We start from the raw sequence: 13848 nt of genomic DNA on the forward strand, positions 1-13848 counted from the left end.
CTTGTGGGGGAATAGCCTGCATTAATAGGAGAGCAAGTGACGAGGGGGTGGTGGCTGCCTATCGCGTGGGTGGTGTGGGGGCAGGGGGCACTGACACTGCAGAATGGAGGAATGGGGGAGGGGGGGTCTTTGTCGAGACTCATAGATTAACGCCCCACCATTACAGCATCAGCCATTGGTATGTAAGTGTTTGGGGGCAGGGCTGGGGTGCTGCCCCCCCTCACTGCAAAAGCTGCCCGTGTGCCGGTTTATTTCATCAGGCATGTCGGTGAGCCGGCTGGATCGCTCTTGGGCAGATATGAGGGTGCGTATACTGGCAGTTCAGGCCTCAGTGTGGACCTTAACCCCCCACCCCTCCCAACTGGCCCTTCTGACCCCCAGCAAGCCTCTGTACACCCCCCACTGCCCCCCCCCCCATTCCTCGGGATGGTGCCAGATGGAATTTTTCGCCTTATAGGTGAGCTCTTGTGGGATCCTCTCTTTGGCTACATCTGATCAGGCAGGAAATGTCTGTTGGAGGAGACGAGGTCTCGAAGTCCCTGTGCACTGGCTCCTCCCCCTGCTCCTCTGCTTTACGGGCCTCCTCTCTGGCTCCTCCCCCTGCTCCTCTGCTTTACGGGCCTCCTCTCTGGCTCCTCCCCCTGCTCCTCTGCTTTACGGGCCTCCTCTCTGGCTCCTCCCCCTGCTCCTCTGCTTTATGGGCCTCCTCTCTGTCTCACTCCACCTCATCTCACCCTCCTTCCCATCTTACAGTCTCCTTTTCTCCCCCAAATTCTCTCTCTCTTCTTTTACTCATTCTCTCACATTATCTCGTCTCTCTCCCTGTTTCTTCCCCCACTCTATCCCTCCCTCTCTCTCTTTCTGTGGATTTCTGCATGCCCCGTCATCTCACGCTTGGCGTGAGGTAACATCTGCGAGTACTTATTAATGGTTCAGCCGGGAGCTCCAGCACAGGCTCGACCCGGCCCCGCCCACCAGCCAGCCCCTCCCGCCTGCCCCCGTCCATCTCCGTGCGGCGCTGCGCCTGCCCGGCTCCCTGAGTGCTGCCCATTCCAGTGGTAACGTGAGCCGTAGCCTAGTCAGGCATGAGATGGACAAATGCAGTGCGTTCTGGGGGTGAGGGGCTGCAGTGTAACATCATTAAAGTAGGTTAGATAGCAAAGATTGAGCTTGTTATAAGGAGGACAGGAACAGAAAGCGGGGCGGAGTCTGGTCGCCCTTCACAAACACGGCGAGCACAGCTGTGCATGGTGGGGTGCGAGGCATCGCTGTGACCTGGGGCTCCAAGTGGGAGACGGTGGCTCCGTTATCACAGGCTTAGGGCCAGGCCGCTGCCGGCCCTTTTCCCTGAGATCCTGTGTGCAGAGAGAGGGACAGACGTCCGTCTTCCCTTCCCAGAAACCACCACGGCGGATGATTTTCCAGCGGCTTTTTTTTTGTTGTCATTTATTTATTTGTCGTTTTTTTTTCCTGAAGTCGAGTCATATTTACACCGTGAGGTAAATCACTTTGCAGTTCATCATGTTCCTACCGGCCCGGTCCTGGGAAAAGTTCCAGGTAGATCTATGTTTCCAGGAGAACCGAACTGGCTTTTTTTCCCAGAGCAAACTTGATTTTCCCTCAGCCATCATCCTGCGGACCCTCAGGGCCGGTGTGGAAACAGGAGAAACTGTCAGGACCAGACAGTGAGACATGAGTCCCTGTGCCCAGTACCTTCCGTGTTCCAGCCCCTGGCACGTAATCTATTGAGGGGGTCTGATTCTGGGTGGGAGGGGGGCCACGGTCCAGAGCCAGAACCCCCCCCCCCGTGTGATTCATACATGTGTGCAGTCCTGCCTCACGATTACAACAGGGTCAGATCAGTATGAAACCCAGAGCGCAGGACTGCGGTGTGTTCTCTCCTGCTCAGGGAGTGATTGGGGGCCTTTCGGAGCGGAGTGGGGTGGGGTGTTTATTTTTAGATGTCTGAGAAAATGCCTTTCGTTTTCTGGCAGAGTTTTATGTTACCCCTCCACATGCAGATCGCTTACACGTCCGTCACTGAATCTCCTGCCCCATTGGTGAAGGGCCCTTCTGAACATGCTCTCTCCCTCCCCCCACCCTCACAGGTCTCCCCATCAGTACGTACGCAAAGTATTGCTACCGCAAGCTGCAGAAGGTGGCAGTGACCGGGGGGAAAAAGGTAAGGGGGATGCACTTTGGGGTGGGAGGGGGGCATAGTTCCTGGAAGCGTGTAGGTTGATTACTTGTTAACGGTCTCAATGTTTTTTTCTGGGCAAAGTGATTCTGAAGCTGACTTCATGGGCTGAGGTGGGGAGTGTCAGAATTAGGCATGATCTATCAATTAAACGTGTAATCCAGAGGGGGGAAGAGTAAATTGGAATAAAAGTATAAGAGTTAGTAAAATAGAAATGATGTGCAAATAAACGTGTAGACATGGGGTCTTCAGATCTGGCCCTCGATTCCAAATCCAGGCCGTGTTTTCGGTTCTCCCAGACAGTTAGTTTAATAATTATCGATTCTGATTGGCCAGAGGCTTCACACCTGGCGCTCAGGTAAAGGAAGGCTGGAAAATCAGCACTGCTTCCACCTTGAGGACCGTGATTTGAATAGCCCTGGTGTAGACAAAAACATTTAGTGGTAAATGTGTGGTGCACATAGCTTGAGGTACATGCCAGCGAGCTTAAGAAGACAACAAGAGTAAGACAGTGGGCGACTGGATGGGAAGCAGTGAGCTTCTCATGGGTCCTTGTTCATGTGGTCTGGTGGGAGAATCTGTCCAGGTGAAGATTAGTTCTTGTATTTGGGTCTGGTGGGTGTCTCAGTGTGTTCACAGGCAGCATCCCAGCAGCGGCTGCGTCTGATGGGCGCGTCCCTCTCCGCTGTCCTCCCACAGGGTCTCCGGAAGCCCACGCTGGAGGAGATCGACCACGGGCGCAACGCCATCCTGACGCCCTCGCTGTTTGGCAGCTCGCTGGAGGAGATCATGGAGCGACAGAGGGAGCTCTTCCCTGAGAGGAGGCTGCCCTGGGTACAGGTGCAGCTGTCGCAGTACGTGCTGGCGCTGGGTGGGGCACAGACCGAGGGCATCTTCAGGTGAGTGCTGGCTGGGAGGGTCTGAGATAGAGGGTGGGGGGGGGGGGGGGATTTTGGTGAATGGAACCCCAGTCCTGTGCCTGGAACTGGAACAGGCTTTAAACAGGCAGGCGGCAGAAGTGCTGAACTTTGCCCTTTATCAGCTAAACACACCCGCCAAGGCCTTTGGGTTTAATCATTGACCAATCAGGGCTCAGCAGAAAACCTGAGACCTACCACTTCATAGGGGGAGATCGGAGCGTACCAACATAGGCCTGCATCTCCACTGACAAGCCAGACAGCACTGAAAGTGATCTGGGATTAAAGACGGGGTGTTTTTAACAGGGGAGTAGCATTCTCGAGTCTGCGTTCCACCCCAGCTTCAGACCCCTGCAGGCCTTCTGAGTCTCTTACCCCTCCTGCTGGAGGCGAGCAGTGGATATCCTCTGTGATTCAAGCTGACTCTCTGGGACTCTCTCAGACTCAGCATCCGCTTCAGACACCATGGAAACTTTATCTCATGTACTTCATGGGAGACTTCTGCTCGCCGCTGTGGCAACAGCAGGAGCTGAATTTAACATCTGCGAAACAGACACCTCTGGTGCCAGCTGCTTTTTAACAACATCTCCAATGCCCCCCACGAGAGGCTAAACGGGCAGGAAACCCATCCCTACAGTTTATTTTCGGGAGTCCCCTGCATGGATTCCTCCTGTTACTTCCATTTCCATTTATTGTGTCTGGCCACAGAGGGGGCTCAGTGGCGTAGGTCTGGCTGGCACTGTAGCATGTGATGCCCTCGGGGCACTACATCAGCGGCGTTCACGTCTCTGCTTGCAGGAAGCGTGTCGAGTTATTAAGTCGGGGGGCTGAGAGAATCCACCCTTTGGAGGGGGTTGTGGGGTCCGACCTCACAAGAGCTCCAGCCTTAGCGGTATTTATGTTGAACAGGCGCCACCTGGTGACCACCTAGTGTCACTGAATGAATCTCCCAAGTCCACAGGAGATTATCCTGTGTTTTGGTGCCTGGCTTATATCTGGTTTGCCCTGCATCTCACAGGGTGCCGGGGGACATCGACGAGGTCAATGCACTCAAGCTGCAGGTGGAGCAGTGGAAAATCCCAGAGAACCTCTCCGACCCGAACGTCCCTGGTACGATTTTCCGCCTTCTGCATAAAGCTGCTGGTACCGGGCTGTTGAATGAGGATGATGAGTAAGGTCACTCAGCCGGGCTTTGGTGCAGAAAGCGTTTGCCTCCATGCTCATGGCATCTTCCCATTGCTGACCCCCCCCTTCCCACAGCCTCCCTCCTGAAGCTGTGGTACCGCGAGCTGGAAGAGCCAGTCATCCCTCAGAGCTTCTACCGGCGGTGCATCAGTAACTATGAGGACCCCGAGGCAGCCATTGGCGTGGTGCAGTCTTTGCCAGAGCTCAGCAGGCTGGTGCTCTGCTACTTCATCCACTTTCTGCAGGTACTGCTATGGGCCAATCATAGTCGCTCTGGGCTGGTTACGATTGCTATGGGCCAATCCCGGTCCTGGTAGGTAAGGGCCAATCACGGTCACTCAGAGCCAGTCACGGTCACCAGCTTTTTCTAACCCTCTTAACACGGCCCTCCCTTCATTGTAGGGTAAACGCCCTGAGTTCCAACAAGCCTTTTTCCAGTTCTGGGTGGGTCCCTAACTTCCCAAGCTGACACATGTGGGGATGGTGTTTCCTTTAATTACTGGAGGCCGTCCCATCCTTAGCCCTCCAGCAGGAGAACTTGGTGCACTGCTCACACATGTGACGTGCCTCAAACTGTCAGAATGTGACCTCTAGCACAACACCCAGTTCTAAATCAAAGTCGTCCTGCCCTACAGGCTTTCAGCTTTTCATGCACTAAAGCTATTGTTTTCTCGCATTAACCAGAACAAATATACAGTGAGTCGTTGCATCTGTAGATCTGGTCCGATGACTGTAACACAGGAGCCACAGCAGCCAGTATCTCGCTGTGCTCCCTTTGTCCGTTTGCTACATTTCCGGCCTGTGAAATACACTCTTCAGCACGCCTGCATTCTTTCTGCTCCTCTCCCTTTTCCTGTCTTTCTTGGCGTGCCGCTTATGAGCAGGGTGTGAACTCCAGCCCATTGAAATAGCCGTTTTGTCTTCTCCCAGTCCCTTATAACTTGATCCGTCTGGTAGGAGTCAACAGTGTAGGCTCACTGCGGGCTTCACCCCCTCGTATGAGGAAAGCCGTCCAGCCGGTATCTTCCCAGACGCCGTTCCCCTGACCTCACATGCACACGTGCATAACCAGCATCTCCACTCCATCTCCAGGTGTTTGCCCAGCCGGTGAATGTGAGCAGAACCAAGATGGACGTCAACAATCTGGCCATGGTGATGGCACCCAACTGCCTGCGCTGCCAGTCGGACGACCCGCGGATCATTTTCGAGAACACGCGCAAGGAGATGTCCTTCCTCCGCCTGCTCATTGTGCACCTGGACACCAGCTTCATAAAGGGTGTGGTCTGACAGCTGTGGTCTTGGCCCGCTCACCAGCTCTCTGGATCTCAACATTGGCTCCTTCCCGGACTAGGACGGCACCTCGCCGACGACGAGAACCCTCCTTTCGGACCATCCTCAGCTGGGGTCTGCTCCCCCACACTGGAGCGTGCCTTTGATGAAACGTGTGTATAGTTAAAACAAAAAACCTGTGGGCAAATACAAAGAAAAAATGGGAAGTCTTCTTTTTTTAATGTGAGATGTTTTTATTTAGAGTGGCAGCAGAGTCTGTATTTCCTGTCAGCTGACACAGTGACTTTAAGCGACATGGGAAGGTGTCGCTCGCTGTTGAAACACTGTCATTTTACCAGCTTCTTTTCTCCTTTTCGTTTTGCTAACGCATTTGCCTGCCAGACAGACCACCCCCACCCCCCCAAGGAGTGAGGCCGTACTCGCACCCCTCTAAGAGACTTTATTTATTTCTGACTCGCACCACTGCTACCTAGCCTTTTGTTCACTGAGCACCATCACCATCCGACCAAGGGAGGCGGGGGGCAGCCAGTGGTGGGTGTGTGCATGAGTAAGCGGTGGATTTCACACTAAGATGCACCCTAAGGTCAACAGTGAGTCGCAGAGCATTTCTGCACCTGGAAAACCTTTCAGCTGATATACTGTAGGCATCTACCTTCCAAACATTGTGATCACAGATTATCGTTTAGTAAAAGGGACCTTCCTGGGCCCTCGCTTACAAGGCACACGCAGGAAGACAGAAGCCGCAGGATGATGGGAAACGACTGAGGTCAGCCGGTGGGTGTCAGAGGACGGGATGGTGAGGTACTGAGAGCCTTCAGTGAGAGTGATGGCATGGAATTGAGGAGAAGGGCGAAGGAGCTCATGTCCCCACGTTTCCGGAGAAAGCTGATTTGCAGCAGGTTGGGATGAGTATTCATCTTGGTCAGAGATGGATTTTAGCACCTCGTCCTCCCTCCCTGCTGCTGCGTTACAGTAATGTGCCTCCCAGCACCCTTTCCAGTGGGGGGAGAATCATCCACTTTAAATGCTCACTGATGCTTTTCTTAACACTAGACTGCAATGTGATTCCTGCTCGGAGTGTTGAAGCTTGAAAATAGTGGGTGCCTTAAACGACAAAATAACTTGCTGGTTACTCAGTGACCATCCCCATCATTCAGAGCAGACCGCCCCCTCCCTCACCAGATTCCTTTTTTAGTCGCTCTCCAGTTGACAGGCGGCATCTTACCATCAGAACACACCCTGCAAACCTTCTGGCCCAAATCTGTTTTTTGGGACGTTTTCCAAAGGCGGAGTCCTGTGCAAGGAAATACTACAGTGTCACATGACACAATCACCTCAGGGCTCTGCATTGTCACAGGTTCTGAACTTAAGAGCTTGTATCGGAATTTCCAGAATCATCAGTACAAGCAGCTGAAAGCCAAACAGTAGACGTACTAAAGTTATCGTCCCTGGAGTCCAGTTTTACCTCAGAACATCTTTGGAAGGTAAACCAGAGGCAAGTCGCTGATGTAAGTAACCTCTGGTTTCATAAGATTCTAATTACTGTGTTTAAAAATCATTGTGGATACACTTGACTATTGCTGTTAAAGACTGTAGTTGTGTTCTATTGCAGACTGGCTATGCCTGGCATTTCATTCGCTGCTTCTTTCCTCTGCCCTCCAAACCTGCTTATTTATGTGCATTTCTACGTTACTTTCTCTGCTGTGTCTGGGCACCGTTGCCTGGTAACAGCCTGCCCTCCTATACTGCTGGCTTCTCTCTGCCGCGGACTCTGCTCCTTACACGAGGAGGCTGCTGCCCTTCACTGTACATGCCCCTGCAGGCTTCTGGAAATGCTCTCTGTGCAGATACCCCAAGTGACACTTGGTTGCATTTATTTTCTCCCAGATTTCATAAATAAATGAAACCTTTGTAAATTTACCAGAAGTTTGAGTCCTTTTTTGCCATTCATTGCTTCCATACACGCGCACAAGTGAACTTTCTGGTCTCTTCTCTGCCACCGTATAAATATACAAAAATGTCTACTAAAGCAGCATTTTTCAATGAGTGTGCTAATGTGCTGCATATGTATATATGTGTATGTGTATGTATATATATATAAAGCTTATAAGTTAATTTAGGAATATACTTAAATTGGCTTAGATGAAGAAAATGTTTTGTGTATAAGCGATTCTTTATTCATTTGATTGTTCAAAAAGAGGTGGCAGAGTAGTGCAGTGGGTGGCACTGCAGTCTCCTCCCTCTGGCACCTGGGTTTGAGGCCCCCCCCCGGGTTCCGCGTGTGTGGAGTTTGCATGTTCTCCCCATGTCGTCGTGGGGTTTCCTCCAGGTTCTCTGGCTTCCCCCCCACAGTCCAAAAACACACCGGTTAATTTCGAGTTACCAAATTGCATGCACTTGTGTGAGAGTGAATACTGTGTGAGTGTGCCCTGCGATGGGTTGTCGCCTCATCCTGGGTTGTGCCCACAGCCTCTGTGATTGGCTCCAGACCCACCGCGACTCTTAGTAGGGCAAGTGGTTACAGGGAATTGATGGATCAATTGTCCAATAGACTGTAAGTGCACTTGTCATATAATCAAATGCAGCCAAGAACAAGACCAGCCTACAATTCACAACCATTCATGTACACAGTCTTGGAGAAATTTTTGAAAAGGATCATTTCAGAAATCAAACTAGATCCTTAACCAACAAGTTAACAGCGTGGAGGGGGTGGTCTGTCTGACAAAGGATGTATTACTGGTAAGAGTTAATTAGTATGTGTTAATTAATGGCATGCCCTGGGATAATTACTCTATGAAAAGCGCGTCGTGGCAGAAAAAAGGCAGAGAGACAGTGTACTAAAGGAATGTTAGACACGTGAAAAAACTTGACCCTGACCTGATTTAAATTAAACACACTTTTAAATCGGCTGAAAATTGACAAAAGGTAAAGTATATGTTTCATCATTTTTTACAATGAGCCCATTTTAGATTGTTGTTGGTTAGTTGAGAGTGTGCAGCTTACAGCGGAGGTAGGTGCGCAGGGAGCTGCTGGGCTGCACACCGGAAGTGAATGTCTGCTCAGGATCACTGCAGTAGCAGAAAGACGCTAAGCAGTAAGACCAGGGGTCTCCAACTCCAATCCTGAGGAGCTACTATCCAGTAGGTTTTCTATCCTACCTGGTTTCCAATGAGCTTCGTCTGTTCCTGGTATTTACCTAAGAACAGATCAGAAGCTTGGGAGGAATGAAAAGCTACTAGATAGTAAGTAGCTATCCAGGACAGGAGTTATAGACCTTATAGACCCTGTAGAGATGGAAAATGCTTTAGCAGTCTAAATATGCAGAAGCACTCCCCATCTAATAATATCCCTGAAAGTAAGACAAATAGTTATTTGTAGGCGTCAGTTCAATTCAGTTAAATGAAATAAATGTAATCGCCGCACTCAAATTTTCGCCACTAGAGGGAGACACAGCACACATACTATTCATCCTGTTCAGGCTCCCTGTCCACCGTTTACCTGTTTACATGCTCCATTGTTTGGCACTATCATATGCTACTAGATGCTCTTACATTTGTTGCATGTTACACTTAGTTTCTTGCTAGGGTCCCTCTTGGGTGATATTTGTATGACCGCTGTATGCATAGGCGACTCTAGGCTCTTCTCGCTGGGGGAGTAAGGTGAGAAAGCCCAACCAGTCATTTGTCCAGATGAATTAACTTTTAAAAAAAATCGTAAACACATTTAAAATAAACTATAATTGCACAAGCCGCATTTTAGAATACAAGTTTACAATATAATTTAGTTTCATGGAACTAAATATGTTGACATAGCATTATCAAGTGACCACTAAGGGGCGCAATTGCACCCCGGTAAAATCGCTAGCACCGTATGCTGCGTCAGTGTTTCAGCTAATATGAAGTTCATAGCATTTCTGTTTATAAACGCGAGGTTTTTAATGTGTCCTCTTGCTACAGCTATCTTGCACGTGTTGCAGGTACTGAATCAATGCATTAGTTAGAAGCACTTGTACATAAACTGCATCCTTGTGAACTCCATGCATTTTTATACACTCTCTGGCCACTTTATTAGGTACACCAGTTGAACTACTCGCTGACAGTGTATAACACCATGTGGACAGAGGTCAGAAGCTTCAGTTATTTTTCAGCTCAAACACCAGAATGGGGAAGAAATGTGATTTATGTAACTTTGAATGGTCGTTGGAGCCAGATGGGCAGGTATAAATTAACCCAGGCAGTCCTCTTTCTCTAATATCATTCTTTCATGGGCATATCATTAATTGCCCCCTGGCACAGTCAGTCCCCGAGTTCTTTTCCTCTGCTAAGTGCAATGAGTTTGTTCAATGAAACAATTCAAAATATTATTTAAGGCGTTAGCTCCACCCTCTGCAGAAGTGTAAAAAGTGTAATTGTGCTAGCGGAAGGTAACCATGGTCACCATGCCAGAATTATTTGCTATAGGCTGTAAAACCCTCAAGGAAATACTGCGACACCATAAACTGCCTACATGCTGTATTGATATTCTGCCTACAGCGTTTTTAAAAGGTTAATTGCTTATCATTGGACTTACTGGAAATCGTGAACGGTTCCCTCCTATCAGGCACATTCCCAGCACCATTAAAAACAGCTGTTATAGAGCCTCTCCTAAAAATAGAGAAACCTAGATACCTCAGTCCATAACAACCATGGATCCATTTCAAATCTTCCTTTTATAGGCAAGGATACAGAGACAGTAGTTTTCACTGAAATCAGCAACTTGCTGAATGTGAATAACTGTCTTGACCATTTTCATCCTGTTTTCACACCACAGCACTGGGACTGCTTACAAAGGTACATTAAAAATTCTGATTCTGTTGGATCTCAGTGCAGCGTTTGATACATTTGACCACAAAATACTTTAAAATATACTAGAACATTTGCATAGGTCTATCAGGAATGGTCCTTGGTTGGCTCAAAATGTACTTATAAGGTTGGGGGTATTTTGTCACTGTAGGCAATGATAAACCCAAATGTAGCACCAGAACATGTGGAGTCCCTCAAGGATAACTTATAACTGAAAAACTAAAGAGACAATGATGGTGAAACCTTCCTAATGTAAATAAAAATCACAAGGGTGCGAGAATCATAGATTTTTTTGGATAGCTAGATGATTGTTAGAGACTTGCTATACAAACCGTGTTACTATGTGGCGCTCTGCATGAGTAAATTGTTTATGGAAATTAATAAATGATATACTGGAAGCTTTTTTACATGGTCATTTATTATAATAAAATGTATATATGTAACAACTGTCCAGTATATGAAACCACTTCAACTTTTCCTAACATTTTTATTATTGGTCATTTGTGGCTTATTTAGACGTTCAAAATATCTCATAGTGCAGCTGTCCAACCATAACTACTACTTGGAAAACATTGTTAAAAGCATTCTAAATCTTTTTGAACTTTTATGTACTTTCATGTACTTTGTACTATCATATTCCTTGGGTACCCTGAATACATGTGGTTTTGGGACCAGTCCGCCACCACAGCAGACACTTCTCAAGCGTTGCAGGCACGTTTTATTGGTGAGCAACTCGATCTGATCAAAGCACCTCAAAATTGAAGTAGCGCCACTTAGTGGCAGCGAAGAGAAGGGTGACTGCAGACAGCATTTGACCTTGTGAATGTGATAAGTCAAAAAGGTATTTGATGGATCCCATTACTACTTCACAAAACGTACGGATGAATATCTATACCTGATCTCTGTTTGAGACAAATTGCCCTAAAAATGGAGCAACAGCACCGTGTGGCAACAAAGGAGACACTTGATCATGTGAGCGCAGCATTTAATCGATCTTTTCCAAACATCGCGGACACATATGGGTGAAGATCTGGACACCTCTGCTGCCCAGGCCTGGGGGGGGCTAGAGAATAGATCTGTGACGGTACACATATTAAACTATGCTATTCAGTTACATCAGTTTCCATGAATACATTTCAGATGAGTACTTTTCTTGACATGGGTGGAACCTAAATTCACAAATAGATAGTCAACACAAGAAAACATTATGCTAACTAATTATGGCTGTGAGTCGGTTACAGTTAGACATAAATTAGTGGTTTGGGAACATTTCGGTTTCCCAATAAATTACACCCGTATGGCAGAGTAGTTGATAAGACCAGGACTGTCTGTTGACTGTTATTCCGAACTCAGATATGTTGCTGGAAACACATCCAACATGCGAATGTATTTATTAAACCAAATTGTATGTAATAACCCGTATCCAGCACTTTAGCCAAAAGTAATCTGACAATGTAAAACTTGAAGTATTGTTTTTTTTCCATTGCAAATAGTAAATAGTTCCTCTGATTACATGTAATAATCCAATCTAACCAAGCTGCCATAGCAAACCATGATTATGAGCCAAGGCCCATTAATTGAGTAAGAAGTTATTTTATTAGCCGCATTTGCCCAAGGGTCTCGACAGACAGGCACAGACAGGGTAGACCGACAGTGCACACATCAGTCAGGGTGCCCATGAAACGGAAGGGCAGTTCAGTTTCAGTTTCAGTTTTACTTGTCATATGCAAGTTAGCACAGGGTCAACATTACAATGAAATGTGATGGACGAGAATCAACAGGTCTCTCAGCAACAGGACATTCTATTCATATTCCCAGAAGACCAGAAACAGGTGACAGTCCCAATCACACTGCTGGTGGGTAGCCAGGCTGGAGAGCTGCATAGCACGCCTGCCATTAAATCACTTCACCAAGCCCTGACCCTGGGGCTGGAGGGGGGTTGTACAGGTCTTTGCAATGCCGAGCTGTTGCAGACCACGCCAAAGACTTGTGCCTCAAAATCGCACGCCTGGTCACTATGCAGCTCCTTTGGAGGACGATACAGCAGAAGAACTCCTCGCAGAGTTTCTCTGCTGTGGTTGTGGAGCTCTGATCGGGAACCGCGAACACATGACTCTTACCTTTTCCATCAGTGCCCTGGACTGGCGGCTTGGTCCTTTCTGGGCAGTGCACACATCACAACAAGGGACAAACAGCATGGTCTCTGCCGCTTCAAAACGCCCGGCCCCTGTCACACCGTGCACCGCATGCGGGACGTGGGGCTCTGGGGCACCAGCAGCTGTAACAGATGGTGGTCACCATCCAGGTATTGTCAGCACTGGTACAGCATGCTGTCATGCTCCTCGAGTGCCCTCCACTGGTTCTAGAGGGCCTCGATCTGTGGGTCTAGGGCAGAGACCTCTCTCCACTGCAGTCATCTCCCTTGCAGCCAGCCCCCCCACTCGGGTCAGCACTGGATTGCTGTCGTGCTCCACCCCTTAGCTGCTGGCGATCAATGGCTGCCAGTGCCTCAGTGCTTGTGACTTCCAGCATCGTTACCGCTATTGCACACCTCTGGTTGAGCTGTTCAGCGCAGCGGCAGTGAGAGCAGTGATCCAGCTCACAGGGGTGCGGGGGGGGGTCAGCGTTGCCATGGAGCTTGCCTGGCTGGTGCTGGACCTCAGTTTCATGCTAATGCCTAGAATGGGATGTTATACAAGTTCCTGTAGGTGTAATAGCCAGGTGTCCCAGTACTTTTCTCCATATAGTGTATTTGCATATACAAATAATCAAATGTAATCATGGAAGTGAATGACCTGCAGGGGTAGAGGGGACGGTCCAGGCCATATATAAAGTGAAAAAAATGTAAAGAATTCAAACCTTGCGGGAGCTGGAAGTATCAACTGTATCAAGAATGAAAAATAAATGTTATATGTTTGATAGGATAAAAAAGAAGGTGAGACATTTAACATAATACTATAACCGTATTCTTTTGTATATAAATGCAGTTTTTGTAAATGTTGACCGTAGGCTTTCACATTAATTAACTCAGGGCTGTATATGGATGTTAGTCCATTTAATTCTTGCCACCTTACTAACATGTTTAGCGTATTTTCATAAAATATACTTACCTAATTTGTAGAAGTGAGGGTTTCTCCTCATGCTACAACGAAAACAACGATCGCAGCGCACAGAATTCCTCTTTCTGATGTGTGATATGTAACTCTATACTTAATTAGATCATTTTCAAACAGATGTTACCTTTACATTTCTGTGCGGTATTGGTGCTTCTTATTCAAATCTTAATTTAACAGTACTTAAAAACCATTTTGTCAATTTACTGGGGTAACCGTCTACATGACTTAGCATTGTAACGTTGTTAAGAGTTGTGCTAATTAGTTGCTCCGCTAATAGGGAAGAAAGTTCTTATATATTATTA

General features: G+C 48.0%; 1 protein-coding gene across 1 annotated transcript in view; it reads left to right on the forward strand.

Moving 5' to 3' along the window:
• The window catches only part of arhgap46b (Rho GTPase activating protein 46b), a 43856-nt gene extending 36347 nt beyond the window's left edge, over nucleotides 1-7509 (forward strand). The window contains exons 6-10 of the mRNA XM_049016165.1: nucleotides 2109-2182; nucleotides 2897-3096; nucleotides 4133-4224; nucleotides 4375-4544; nucleotides 5392-7509. Coding sequence (XP_048872122.1) covers nucleotides 2109-2182; nucleotides 2897-3096; nucleotides 4133-4224; nucleotides 4375-4544; nucleotides 5392-5586 — 731 coding nt within the window. The 3' untranslated portion in view covers nucleotides 5587-7509. The remainder of the gene's footprint in view (nucleotides 1-2108; nucleotides 2183-2896; nucleotides 3097-4132; nucleotides 4225-4374; nucleotides 4545-5391) is intronic.
• The last annotated feature ends 6339 nt before the right edge of the window (nucleotides 7510-13848 follow it).

Source organism: Brienomyrus brachyistius, chromosome 6 (assembly GCF_023856365.1).
Source record: "Brienomyrus brachyistius isolate T26 chromosome 6, BBRACH_0.4, whole genome shotgun sequence".
In the NCBI taxonomy this organism is placed as follows: domain Eukaryota; kingdom Metazoa; phylum Chordata; class Actinopteri; order Osteoglossiformes; family Mormyridae; genus Brienomyrus; species Brienomyrus brachyistius.